This window comes from Strigops habroptila, chromosome 8, assembly GCF_004027225.2.
Source record: "Strigops habroptila isolate Jane chromosome 8, bStrHab1.2.pri, whole genome shotgun sequence".
NCBI classification, from domain to species: Eukaryota; Metazoa; Chordata; class Aves; order Psittaciformes; family Psittacidae; genus Strigops; species Strigops habroptila.
The window spans coordinates 11937815-11951638 of record NC_044284.2 but is presented as its reverse complement, the minus strand read 5'-3'; the positions used below and the strand labels follow the sequence as shown (position 1 = coordinate 11951638).

At 44.6% G+C, this 13824-nt stretch overlaps 2 protein-coding genes across 3 annotated transcripts; one reads left to right on the top strand and one right to left on the bottom strand.

Moving 5' to 3' along the window:
- Nucleotides 1-3821: 3821 nt before the first annotated feature.
- CEP19 (centrosomal protein 19) lies at nucleotides 3822-7199 on the bottom strand. Of its 2 annotated transcripts, none has more exons than XM_030493558.1 (3): nucleotides 7121-7199; nucleotides 5026-5224; nucleotides 3822-4749 (listed from the first exon to the last, which is right to left on the bottom strand). In XM_030493558.1, the coding sequence occupies exons 2-3, from the start codon at nucleotides 5153-5155 to the stop codon at nucleotides 4388-4390; spliced, it is 492 nt and encodes a 163-aa protein (XP_030349418.1). In that variant the 5' UTR covers nucleotides 5156-5224; nucleotides 7121-7199; the 3' UTR covers nucleotides 3822-4387. The 2 variants fall into 2 exon arrangements, with proteins under 2 accessions (XP_030349418.1, XP_030349419.1); XM_030493559.1 differs by having other exon boundaries at nucleotides 5026-6770; nucleotides 7121-7161.
- Nucleotides 7165-12477, top strand: PIGX (phosphatidylinositol glycan anchor biosynthesis class X). The gene is made up of 6 exons (XM_030493556.1): nucleotides 7165-7496; nucleotides 8097-8160; nucleotides 8636-8777; nucleotides 9679-9892; nucleotides 11130-11230; nucleotides 12087-12477. Exons 1-6 carry the CDS (start codon nucleotides 7421-7423, stop codon nucleotides 12243-12245), a joined length of 756 nt encoding a protein of 251 aa, XP_030349416.1. The 5' UTR covers nucleotides 7165-7420; the 3' UTR covers nucleotides 12246-12477.
- The last annotated feature ends 1347 nt before the right edge of the window (nucleotides 12478-13824 follow it).

Here is a 13824-nt window from a genome sequence, read left to right as displayed (position 1 = left end):
TACCTACAGAATGTGCATACTTTTTGAACTATAAATTTAAATTCTAAATAAAATTCGAATTAAGAACAAAATCCGACTAAGCCTAGTTAGTGATTATTTAAACCTGTCGAAGCTGATGCTGTCCATTTGCACTGGCTGCACATGTGAATTAGTTCCATGTAGACATTTAGCTTTTCAGATGTTTCGTTCTATCGCCATTTCTAGATTGACTCCACATTTCAGTCACATAATTAAAAACTAAACCACTCTCAATTTAAATCCAAAAGGAATAATACTCTAAGGAACCTGCCAGACCAGTGTTGCAGCAGCATTTCTTCTTCTTCTGTTCAGGATGCTGATGCTTTTGAGCATAGCGTGGCTTTTGCACCAGGTGTGTACATGTATGAGCACAGCTTGAAAGATGTTTCCATTAAAAGTTATTTGGTAAGGGATATATCAAGTTTTCATTGTCTATGATAATCCAGATGTTGTAAGTGAGCACCTTTTGAATAAGTGTAAGCTTTTTCTGCAGGAGGGTTCTGAAACTCAGTGCAGCAGTGCGCTGCTCTGTCAACTTTAATGTTTTAACTTTATAACGGGGAAATGAATGACTCGATAAGCTGTATTAATGTTAATCCAATTAATTAAAATACAGTATTCAAATTAAACATTTGTTGTTAATCTAGTTATAACAACTTGTGGAACACCTTTTGTATCTTAGAAATCCTTTTTTAACAAGACATTTCCCAAGTACTATTTTTGTTTTATGTTGTCCCTTACATATATTCTTATGGACATTATTATGATTGTTACAGACTCCTAAGGAACAGGATTAGTGTGGGAATTGCCCTAATCCAGAAACACTAAACTGGGAGAGTGAAACAACCTGCTTCTACCAAAGCAGTAATGAACATTTTTTGTATTCAGAAGAGCTGTGTGTGGTTTGCAGGGTAGGGCTCCTGTCGAACCCCAGGGGCACAGCCAGGAACTTCTCTTGCTGTCCACACATGTTCTAAAAATAGAGGGGAACCATCCCCAACAGAAGTAGGTATTCAGGGTTTTTACATAATAAATCTATAAATCTGATAAGCCAGAGACACATCTGGTATCTCTGCTGCCAGATCTTAACCCCTTCGTGCTCCTTCCTGTCCCAACGTATGGGTTTTCTTACAGTAAAAAAGTGTTTTGATATAAGAAGGCTTTATCTCAAATTCTGGAGCTAGCAACACTTGGAAGATGGTTATTTGGGGTGTGGGGAGGGCTGATGTTACACTTTAGTGTAACAATGCTGGGTTTGTTTTAAAATGTCATCTCTCATGATGAATTAACTGTTTTCATTCTGTTTGACTTTTTAGAGCCATGCAGGAAACCCTGTGATTTGCCTTAACAGCACCATTTGCTGGGCAAAACTAACTTGTGGAACAGTCCACCATGAGATAATGCAAAGCCCACCCTACAGGTATTTGAAAGTCTAGGTTTGCATTAGGGAGGATAAAAGATCGTGATGGGTTGTGTAATATCATGTCTCTGGTGTTATGAGGAGTAAAATGGCTCTCAAGAACTCTCCTCCCTTTCCATTGGGGGATTCCTGCAGCTTCCCAGGCTACCTTGCCCTGGGGAGGGAAGGGGGCTGATCAGCACAGCCATGAGCTGCTGCCGCCTTGTCTTCACTGTTAGTAAAGCCCAGCTGAAATTCGGATGTCTTCTGGAATACTTTCTTAATCAAAACACCAACATCTCCAGAGTGATTCTGTGGTGGAGAACAGGGCTCTCAATACATCCAGGCTGCTGCTGCTTCTGGGTTGTAGTGACAAAACTGCAGTGGGAGGGAGATGGTTGGGCATTCCAGGTAAGCCAGGACCAGGTGATTGACTTCAACCTGTATGTAGCCCCATTAATCAAAAATGTGTGGAAGATGATCTGAGGTGGTGTTCTAACAAAGTCCAGGCCCGATAACAGAGCTGAGCTCTTTATTGTGGGATATTTACATATCTGTGTGGAGCAGGCTGTTGGTTAAATATTGATTTAGCAGAGGAGCTGTGTTTTCTTCCTGTTTGAGCTGACTGCAAACACTGTGCTGCAGGTGGCAGGGACACGCTTGTTGAGTTTTCCTTTATTTTAATTTACAAGTAGTTTAATACGAAGGGCAAGGAATATTATTATAATATTCAAACTTGAAACAACAAAATACTATTTTTCAAACCAAGTCCTATCTAGTCGCACCAAACCTCCCTTAAATTCGACCAAACTTCAAGCAAGGTGGTAAAAGTGTGTGATGGAAAGACCCCGGCTGTAGAAAAAATTGAAGGGGCGTATTTTTAACACTGCCCAAACCCAATTTGCAGTGTTTATTTCAGGATACAGGAGGCTCACGCTGCTCCCATTTTGTATTTGGCTTCACTCTGTTTCATTGTGAGGAAGCAGAGCACTGGGGTTGGCTATCGCTTGTCACCGAGAGATCCTCTCTGCAAATCCCCTTGTGTCGGTTGCCTTTTGTGCTTTAGTGTCTACCGTGACCATATGGACATTTGTTTGACAGGAGCCTGTGACCCTCAAACAGCTCGGTGAGTCATGGAAAGAGTGAACTCACCCGTATAGAGTTTAATCTGTCCTCTGATAGAGTTGATTTCTGCTCGACAGGCTCTGCTCAGTTACATGGTGTCTGACCTGGCTATTGAAACCCAGCAAAAGCAGAACACTGCTTACGAAAGAGCTGTCTCTGAGGATGGAGGAGGAACATGAACATTCATGAGCTGTTACTCATTTAGGCTGGTAAATATTAAAACTTCTGTATAACATTGTTCAGTCTCTCTCAGGAATAACTCTCTCTTCTGACAGAGATGCACACACTCAACAGCTACTGTTCTAAATAATGCTAATTTCTTTACGGGAAGAACATACTGTAATGGTTTTCATTTTCTGTTTGTAAGCATTTGCCACATGTAAGTAACAATCATTTTCTAATCTGATGATGGCAAACAGAAGTGGTTCAGCCTGAAAAGTTTGAAGGGTTCAGGAATAGTGTGGTCAGATCTATGCTTCTGGCTCAGCAGCCCCTGAAATTTGTTTAGTAATTTATACGGTTCCCCCTTAGTGTATTGACGTATGGATTCAGCAGAGTTGCAAGGGGCTGCCCTATCATTTAAGTGAAGTAAGTAATAAATAGAAGACCTTCTAGCTTGGTGAATATTTGTTGTGGCTGCATTTAAGGTTGCTGTTGTTGAGAGAGCACTGATGTTAACTGAATAAGCAGTAGCATTATGTGGTGCCTTTTGAGCATTGTGGCAATCTGCTTTGGACAGATCCTCTTGTAGCAGCGATGGCCACCTCTGTTCCCTGCTGTAATCCAGGTGACTACACATGCTATCTGGGACAACAATTCCTTGTGGAAGTTGTAGTGGGTAAAGCTAGCTAAGGACAAAATCCCCTTTAGTGTAAAAAATACCTTTGTTCCTACGCTTCATAAGCTGCTACGGCTCATTGATTTGTAAGAGCAATTCAGGTCTAGTTTTGATCTTTAAACCCCTCAAGTGAGAGTGGAGCCTTTGATTGAGGCATTTTTCCTTCCATCTCCTGTGTGCTGTGATCACTGTGGTCACCTGAGGTGTGTGCCTGCATGCCTCCCCTTCTGCCTTCAACGGCAGCTCGGGGACATGGGGCTGCAGAAGTCTCAGGTGAGCATTCTTTGGGGTGCTTTCTATGCCCGTATCTCCAGAGCATTTGGTTGTCTCAAAAAAAGAACCACAAACAAAACCAACCAGCCAAAAACCTCCAAACCAAGACAAACAAAAACCACAACAAAACAAACACCCCCCCCCCAAAAAAAAACCTACTGCTTGTCCTTCCATTTCTTAAATGTATTTGTGTAAGCTGGAAATTTAAGCATTGCTCAGGAAATGCGAGAGTAATATTCTGAATGCAATGCTGACTTATCCAGAAAGACTAATACACACTTAACATTCCAGCAAGAAATAAATACCATACTTGCACAATAAAGCTTTAACACTGCTTTCAAGACATAAATATTTAACACTTCATTTTCAGCCAAAGCTGAATAGAAATGGCAGCAAGGCAAGCTGGTGATGAGGTTTTCAGCCAAAGCTGACTGAAATGTAAACAAGTGGAAGGTTAAATGACGTAAAATTATTTTGGGCACTTATACATAGGAAAAGATTAAAACCACCCAGCAAGTTCAGCTGCCCAATTTCCATTTCATCAAGTCTGGCTTCTTAAACAAAGTTCACTTCAACCTGGAATTGCTCCTTAGGCCTTGGGCTCTCTGTAGCCAATGACACGTGCATCAACTGCATGAGATGAAAACAATGTGACTGTGTACACTGACATCGTTCTCCGTTAGGACTCCAAGGTTTGTCTCCGACCTGCCCATCCAACACATCTTTGTCCAGAATCAGATTTCTTCACCTGACTCCACGTCCCAGCTACAGGATTCCAGCTGCTCATCCTGTGGAAACTCAACCTCGATGTCGTAGATGAAATCAGGGTCATCCTTCTTCTTCCTGTTCTTTTCAAAGAGCTCATCCATGATGCTCTTCCTTTTGTCTAGCTCCTTGTCATCTAGTTTGTTCATATCCTCTTCTGGATCAATGGTCTTTTCCTGCTGAAACTTTTCCAAGCTCTCAGCAAGGCTCTCTCCGCTCAAATGACCTTTCAGCAAACTGTACAGCTTCTGCAGCTGACACAGTGAGACTCCTTCCAGGTAAGCCTTGTGCCGACAGTTATTCTTCAGCTGCTCAGCAGCCATGCTGCAGTCTAAAGAGAAAGCCACCATGAAGACTTACAGGTATCCTCTTCTCCCAAACCCTCACGAATGAGATGTCCAGACTTAGCAGAGCCACTACTGAGGTTAAGATGTAGCCTCGGGCTCCTCAGGGGAGACAGTATTACCCCAAAACAACCCGTCTTTGCACTCCCTGCATGCTGGTAAGAAGCTACCCAGTGGCTACTAAAAACGCTGTTACCAACTAGCTGTTCCCCTCGCTGTGCCTGGGGGGGAAAGGGGGAATGCTACAAGTAAACACACCACACCTGAGAACTTGGAGAAATTCCTGACAGGCATGATGCGCTGGCGAGTCTTATCCTTGCTGGCTTCTTTGTAGATCAGGATAATGGATGGAGGCTCAAAGCAGACGCCACACTTCTTTGCAACGTAAGTCATTCCAGTTCTTCCTGCTGGCTGAAGCGTGCTCAGCTTTATCAGAGATGTCCTCAGCAATGTCCGAGCTCACTGAAAAACAGGGAAAGAAAAAAGGGGCAGAAAGTGTGGCTGTCTCTTAGTACTGTTGTTTTTATCAGGATCAGAATGACACAAATTCAGCAAAACCATGGAGCCAGGGTTGAAGTCTCCCCAGTTTCAGTGGAAGTTGAGCATGTCCCTATGTGCTCTGTAGCTGAGTAACAGGGTGCAGAGTGACTCCCAACTGCTGGTTAAGACTTCTGTCACTGCTTGGCCAGGATTACCTTTTAGTCTAACAGCTAAGTCAAGTACTACAGTCGAATGTTAACTAAAATATGGGATTTTTTTTTTTAATACTTATTCTTTTTTTAAAGTGAAAAATGTCATAAGATAGTAAATCAATGTATTACAGTTTCTTCACAAGCAATAGTTACTGCATGTTATATCTATTGCTCTGGAAAGCCAGGAATTGCTCACCTACCAAACCCTCTTCTGCTCTAACCACCAGGCTTTTAACTTTGCATTGCCTGATAGTTGACATGGAAGCTCCACATGTGACTTCAGGGAGAATCCGATTTTTCAGTCAAGATGTAACAAAACAGTTTTGTTTTCAGGTTATTTGAACATATTTGAAAAAAAAATCTTCAGAAAAATGCAGATAAACCAAAAGTTTTAAACGTCTTGGAGCCCCACTGAAAGAGTTCCCACAAAACTAAATCTGAATGTTGCAAGAGATGCAACAAAGACAAAATGCTCGTATACACACTTGTATTTGTTTTGAAAGGATACAAACTGATATGTTTCAAATATCCTTTATGTGTCTCTCTTTCTGTCAAAAACCTGGGGATATCATACTCTTTTATTTCATATGGTAAGGGAGAACCTATCAGTGCATCGGTCAGCTACTACATGAATAAGGTTAGGAAGTTACTCCATAATCATCCTTTTTACTCTTCTCTGAAGTATTTTGTCTTGCAGCAGGAGAAGAGGAATGTTAGTCTCACTGGCAGCAACAACGTATCTTTTCCTGCCTTGCTGCATTTGTCTGTACCCAAAACGCTCTCGAGAACTCCTCAGCGTCATCTCTGCTCTTGGCTTCATCCCCTCTTTGAGTCGGATAAAATGTTAGAGGAGACTTAAGGGTCTAAATCTGCTGCAGATCCTTTTTCCCAGTTTAGTGCACAACACCAAATGTCTGATTTTCCTTCTGGTTTTAAATAAGTGAAAATATGCCAAATGTGAAGGTTATCTCCTTCTCCGACTGCCCTACAGACTGCACTAAGACCCTCCAAATAATGTATGTCTCCACATCAAGAAAAACCGCATTAATCTTCAAAAGCTACTTCAAAGTTGAGTTGAAAAGTCTTCTTTATTAAAAAGGATGCAGGAAGAAGTTCGATTTTGCAATAATGTTCTCAATACTGGAAATTTACTACAGCTGCTTCTACCTTTTGCTTTTCAATAGTTCCGAGTCAGGCAGAAAAGCAGAAATCTCTCAAAAGCCACTTTTACCATCTGAAAATGAGAAACAATGCTTCAAACTGAACTGAAATAGCTTTTTGAAGGGTCACTGGCAATCATTCGAGTGGGTCTCCATCTGTGAAATGGGAAAGAAATCCTTAGACAAGAAACACAAACATGTGAAGAAGCTGTTTGGATCTACGTAAAAGAGGAGAAAGAGATTTCGTATCATTAGGTGATGCAAGCAGTAGACCTCTGCCACCAGGCGTGACAGACTGGTTTTGGGAGTTCTCAAAACACAAATAAGTGAGGGGGTTTTGACCTGCCAACTCCTGTGCTGCAACAAACTACTTTTGCCGTTAAAAACCCGCTTTTCTATCGCTTGTTTCTGCCAGCTGAGAAAACCCTCGGGGTCGAAGCTTAAACCTTCAGCGAAGGAGGTAAGTGGGGTGCGATCGGGTTCGCCCTTCCCGCCCTTCCCCTCACCTCAGGCGGCGGCCAGCCTCAGCTCCGTATCCACGGCCTCCCCTCTGCGGCTGCCATGGCCGCGGCTGCGCCTTCTGGGCTGCCCGTGCTACCGCCTGCGGGACGGGGAGGGGCCCGGCCGGTCGCTACCGCTGCGGACCCCGGAGCGGGTGGGGACAGCGGCGGGACCGAAGCGCCGGGGCATCGCTTAGCGGCGAGCCCCGCTGTCGCCGCGTAACGAGGGGTAGACGTGTCCCCGGGAATCAGGCGGGCGCCGCGGGCGCCCGGAACGGGAGGCAGCCCGTGCGGAGCGGGCCCGGCATGGCGGGCGGCCCGCGGTGGCGGTGCGGAGCGGCGCTGCTCCGCGCCGGGCTGTCCGCGCTCCTCTGCGCCCTCCGTAAGAGCCGGCCTGGCCCGGGCGCGGGGTCGGGGGTAAGGCGGGACCATGGGAAGCTCCTTCTGCTTCCCGCTGCTCCGGGAGCCGGGGCTGTGCAGAGGTGTCGGGGCCCCGTCCCCTGGCTCAGAGCTCGGCCGAGCCGAGGTTTCGGGCCGTGCCGGGTGAGTTAAAGCCGGCCGGGTGTGTGTCGGTAAGCGCCGCTGTGGGGCAAGAGCCTTCGCGCAGCCTCTGCAGCCGCCTGTACCGTGCCCACCGCAGCCGCTTCATCCAAGCACAAGCACCTGGGGTCCCGTTGTACTGACCTCGAATGTTTGGGCCAGGTTGTTTGGGCTTTCACCTTTAAATTGCTTATTTACGCGTGTGGACCTGATTTATAGGGGTAGACTTTGGATTTGGGGAGCACGGCTCGAGCAGTGACCTAAGAAACCTCTTCTGTTGATCGCAGTGATTTGCTGTTGCCCTTCTCTGTGAGAGGATTTGCAGATGAGGTGCTCATAGGTTATATGTGCACATATATTACATTGTGCTTGTTAAAGTTGTCTGCCCGTGTGATAAGGATGTGTGCTTACGCTGTTACTTGTTCATTCTGTGTTCTCCTAGATGCGCAAGCTGTTTGTCAGGGTGCCACTGTCACACAGGAGCTTCTGAAAGAGGGGTTTCACAGGTAAGGTGATATCCTGGCGCTGCATCGGAATAATGTATAGGGTAATTTTACATGTGAAGAAGTTTCTAATTCATGCACAGTTGTATCAACTCACTGAGGTGTGATACACAGGCATGGGTAGGCAGTAGGAATATATTGGTATGATCAAGTAACTGAGAATTACAAGCTATAGCAGAGGAGGAATAGGAGGCCCTTTTCTAAGAACTGTGTGTGGGTCGTTGGTAGTACTGAGAAATTAACAAAGAAGCAAAACTTCATTTTGGTTATGGATGTGGAGTTAGGGTGAACTACCTCATCCCAACCAGAGAAGGACAGCATGGCTTGAGAGGGATCTGTTTTCTGAACTGCTTGCACATAGTGAGAGCTTGCAGCTCATCTCCATGCATTTGAGAGTATGTCTCTTCGTGGGGGAAAGGAGAGGTGCCATCTTTTGAAGCATGGGTATAAATGTTTTGCTTCTGTTGCTTGTTTTAAGGGACCTGCTTTTGCAGGTAGAGCTTGGTGTAGTGGGGGAGCATGCAGGAGGATGCACAGTGGCAGCTAGAACTCATCTTCCACCAGGAATCTATGTGGATCCCTACGAGCTGGCATCGCTGCAGCAGCACAATTTAACAAAGGTAACAACTCCAAAGCTAAGACATCTGGCAGTTACTCAGATAAGGATGCTCAGGAAGTTGTAATCTCTGGTCATCTGGCTTGTTGAACCAAGGTGATAAATTCCTTTTCCTGGAAGGAGGTGCCACACAGTATCATCTTCATGACATCTCGTTGTATCTCTTGGCTTGATCAGTATCACCTGGTACAGGGCATTTTGAGTTGTGAGAAAACTTTTGGGTTGAGATAGACAGTTTAACAGGTAAAGCAAAAGGCATACACACAAGCCAAGCAAAACAAGGAATTCATTCCCCACTTCCCATGGTCAGGCAGGCATTCAGCTCTCTCCAGGACAGCAGGGCTCTATCACACGTAACTGTCACTTAGGAAGACAAATACCATCACTCCCAACGTCCCCCTCTTCTTTCTTCCCCAGCTTTATATGCTGAGCATGATGTCATATAGTATGGAATATCCCTGGGGTCAGCTGTCCCGCTGTGTCCCCCCCCAACTCCTTGTGCACCCCCAGCCTGCTCACTGGTGGGGTGCTGTGAGGAGCAGAAAAAGCCTTGACTCTGTGTGGGCACTGCTCAGCAGTAACGAAAATGTCACTGTGTTATCAGCACTGTTTCCAGCACAAATGCAAAACAGCCCCATACAGCTACTATGAAGAAAATTAACTTTACCCCAGCCAATACCAGCACAGGACAGAATTTTCCACTTAATCTTCCTGACCATGAAAGCAGGCCCAGTGTTAGAATGAGGAAAATGCTTTTCCCTTGTGATGCAGCAGTAGGTTACCACAGCAGACAGTGGACTTTTAAATCCCAGAATCATGCACAAAATGTTAATATGTTACTCTTTTCCCCCGCATCCCTCCCTTGTGTGGAGTCTGATCACAGCCACATGTTTCTTCGCTTGCAGGCGGTGTTAATTCCTGATGTCGTTGATGTGGAGGCTCCCGAGTACTTAGCCACAGATCTTCTAGTTCTGCTGTACCTGGAACCCGACCCTCGGTGTTCTCACTGCTTTAGAGCTGCCTTGCCTGTGCACGGGCGGTATCACCGGCCCGCAGAAGACAGTGAGGAAGCGGTGGTGGTTCTGAAGAGCCCAGAAGTACTGGTCTGCTGCTGTGACAGTGAGGTTCTTGTTACGTGTTCTTTTGGAGAGAGAGGAATAATAGTGGGCATACGGACGTTGGAATCTGGTTCTGTATGTGTCTTCTGGAGATGGAGCTCTCCGTAGTCATATGAACATGAAGGGAAGATAGTGGCCCTGATAAAGACCACCACTTTGAATCCTGCTGCTGCTTGACCAAAGGCAGATTAATTGTTTATGCACTTCTTGGTGGTGTGCTGCTGCCATTGTGCCGTTGTGCTGTCGCAGGCAGCACTGGCAGTCAGTCTGTTTGTCGCAGTTCTTGCCTTGTGAAGAGTTGGGTGCTCAGGTGGCTTTTTCAGTGTTTTTCTTGGCTGCTGAAGCCATGCAGGGCATATTTAATATTCACTGTCACGTATTGAGAGTAATCGGAGTATTCTGATGGTTTCTAACACTTCCTGCATTCCCTACATGGTAAGGGGGGGAATGTAGAGAACTCTGTGCCTGGAGGTTAGAATGGTTGGAGTCGCAGCCTCCTTTGAAACAAGAACCTGATATCCACTGACAATAAATATTTCAAATTACATGAACAGTGAAATCCTAGATTTTTGCTACAAATCGTATTTCCTTTCACAAAATCATTCTTGCTAGCTGCCAAGTCAAATGTGTTAATGATTCTCAGCTCCTTTATCTTCATTTGCACATTATTTGAGCAATGATTTTTCTGGGATAGACTTAGGGGCAGGGAAGACGGCCTGGTCAATTAAAAAGGGTATGAAATCTTCCCATGTTTCTGCCACATTTATGACTTATGAGCAGGAGAACATATTTATTATTCACGTGAAAGTGTTTGAAGTATCGGAGGGGAGTTCTTGCATGTGCCAACAGGAGGCCAACAAGGAGAAATGGAAGAATGACTTTGGTTTGGGGGAAGAGAAGTAATAACTATGGCTAAAGTTGAGGGGTCTACAGGCCAAGTGAGGTATTCTTTGCCCCGTTAAGGATGGAAGGGCCAAGATACCACACAGGTGAAATTGTTTCTTGGGTACCTACTGCATTGGGAAGAGTTGCAAAGTTCATGAAAAGGACTGCCCGGTACCACTTTGACTGTGCAGATTAGCTGGCACATTTCTGTCAATGCTGTTTCACCTGGTGGCTTTCAGGGAGTAGATTCTGTCAAGCCGTTGTGGAGGAAAGATACCTCATTTGGAAAAGCTTTGCAGGCTATATTGCTTCATCCCGTGTGGATCCTGCTGATGCATTAACACCTTCCGCAGATCGCCTGCCAGCAGAGTGTTGGAAGCCTGCTGAAGTGGAAGCTCCCTGCTCAGGCGAAAACGTCAGCCCCTGTCAGTGGTACAGCGTAACACATGAGTCTGTGAGTTCTTATTTGTGGGAATTCTTGCTTCTCTTTTAACAACTGCTGCCTTTTTTTCCCGCTGTGAGTAGCAACTTGCATAGCACAGGAGCTAACCAGTAAAAGACTAGTTGTGCGATTCCCTCTTAGGGAAGCTGCCTTCTTCCATTCTGATTGGCTTTTAATGAGGGTTATCATGCCCTTCTTGACACATTTGTGGTCACTCTGTGCTCTTCTGGTCTTTGTGATGAGCACATCCTCACCTTTTTTTTCTTTTTTCCTTAATAGTTTACTTGGAATTCTAGGATATAACTGGTCAAATTAAGAAAAGTCTTTACAACGTAGGTGCTTCAGAAGAGTAGTGAAGCGGAAAACTCCTTTAGACCCTAACTAAAGGAGGGTTAGAACTGCAAAGATTGATGGAATAGCATCTTAGGAAAAAAAAAGGTCACTTCTATTTGGTTGGTTGGTACCTGATTGGCTGAGTATCTAGGAAAACATAAAGTTTCTTTATTCTGGGTCAAAACCAAGGAAAGCGGGATCTTTTGTGTTGTCAGCAACTGCCTTTGATACTCGAAAGGGTTGCAGTAATGAAGAGATTCAGAAATAAGACTAATTTGGCTCATAACAAATCTCTTGTTTTTGTAACACACGTGCCTTCCTATATTTAAGATACCTGAAGATGTCTGGGGTATCTGCAGCTCTTGTGCAAAAACATTTTGTTGCTTCTTGCATCATCAAACAGAAACCAAATAGTGGTTCACCTTAGAGAAAACTGGCTTCTCATTAAATAGTGGTCTGGTTACTAATCAACAAAGCTGCAGTCAAAAAGCAGTAGCTTGTTAAATGTGTGTCATCCATTTATTTTTCTTTTTAGGCACATGAGGAATCCATTCTGCAGGTTCCAGTGGGGCTCAGGCAACATAGTTCCATGGTGTGTGCTGTGACTCTTCTTGCCACGGTGCTCTGTTCCAGCCTGATTCTCGCAGCTGTGTGCAAATACGGACACTTCTCCGAGGTGACCTGCTCAGAATAAAGAAATATGGAATGACTGACCTCCATCCAGCAAAACTTAGAATATTACATCAGCTTTCTAAATGAATCCTATTCTATTGTTATTTCTTAGTAATGTGTGAGGGTCCCATAATGGGTTATAGTTCTCTTGCCCCAATTCTTACCTTTCACACACCAGAACCTGTGGTGTGTTCATACCCACAGCCTGTGGGTAATGAGAAACATCAACTAGTCATTAAATATCTGAATTTTAAGCTCGTTGTCCAGATGTTTTACGTATGAATTTGTGAAAAGACATTCTATGCTTGCCTGGGGCAGGAGAAGGCTTAAATAATCTCTCCTGTTATAATAACCGGGAGGGATTAGCTGCTCTTGGTCAAATTAGTTTAGAAAGAGAATTTAGACAACTTGAAAGAAATTTCACTCTATTTCAGAAGTGGAAAGAGTAACCCATGGAAGATGAAAACTGGTGAAAAGATACTAACCAGAAGCAAATATTTTAGAAGACTTGCACCGAGCTGTCAGAACAGCTGATAAATCCAAGGAAATGGGAAGGGAAATACTTGATGGAAACCCTGAGTTGCTCTGGATAGAGAGAGGGGCTCGGCTGCTGTTTCTTCTAATTGTCGGTAGGTGGCATTATGAGTTTACGGTAGCTCCTGGGGACTGTTGGTGGAGAAAATAGATTTTATTCCCTATAAACCGAGAGTAAGTTAGTAAAAGCAGGTGATTTTGGGGAAAGTGTGTGTGAGGGGATGAATGGAAATTCTGGTTTTCAAATTCTGTCCTTTTGAGGGCTCAGTGTGCAGCCGAGGCTTCTCATCAGCAGAATCAGCCTTTCATCGCTGTCCAGCTGTAGCTTCAGGATCCCTTGGGCATCTTTCTTTTGCTTCTGCTCAATTCAATAGAGAGCTCGTCTTGTGACTTCGCCCACGACAGGTTGGCAAGTGCTCTGACACTGGGCTCTTGTTTTCCCTCGACTGTGCTGAATGATGGTGGCTGCGCCAGTCCTTCATCCGCTACCTCAGAGGAGTCATGCTCTGCATCTGCTTGGGGGAAGGGAGACACTGAACAGAACAATGGCAGTGAGATTTGGCGGCCTGTTTAACCACAGCACAGCAGGGCTGCGGACCAGCGTGGTAATGCTTGTCTCCAAGTGGGATTTTTAATTCCCTGAGTTGAGTTCTTGTGCTCAGACTCTCTTACAAAGATAAGTCATTCTATAAGTCATTCCAAGTGCATGATTTGGGAATCCATACAAGTGAAGATGTGAGAATGGAAACCCACATTAATGTTAAGATGCCATAGGAGAAACTGAGGCAGGAGGGGCTTGAATTACAGGGGGCTTGGCGCTGTCGGTACTAAACAAACAGTTGACTTCAGAATGGTTTAAATGTGCACTGATCATTTTGGTTGGTACGTGGCTCAGTGTATCTGAAATACATCAAGATCCCACAATCTTTTCAGCTCAACTTGAGTAATTCTTATTCTGATTTATGTAAACTATGAGAGAAATCACAGAACTTCTCAATGGATGCTGGTTTTAAACCCATAGCATTTGTATTATAAATACAGTACATAAGCTTTTCTTTTAAAGCTGT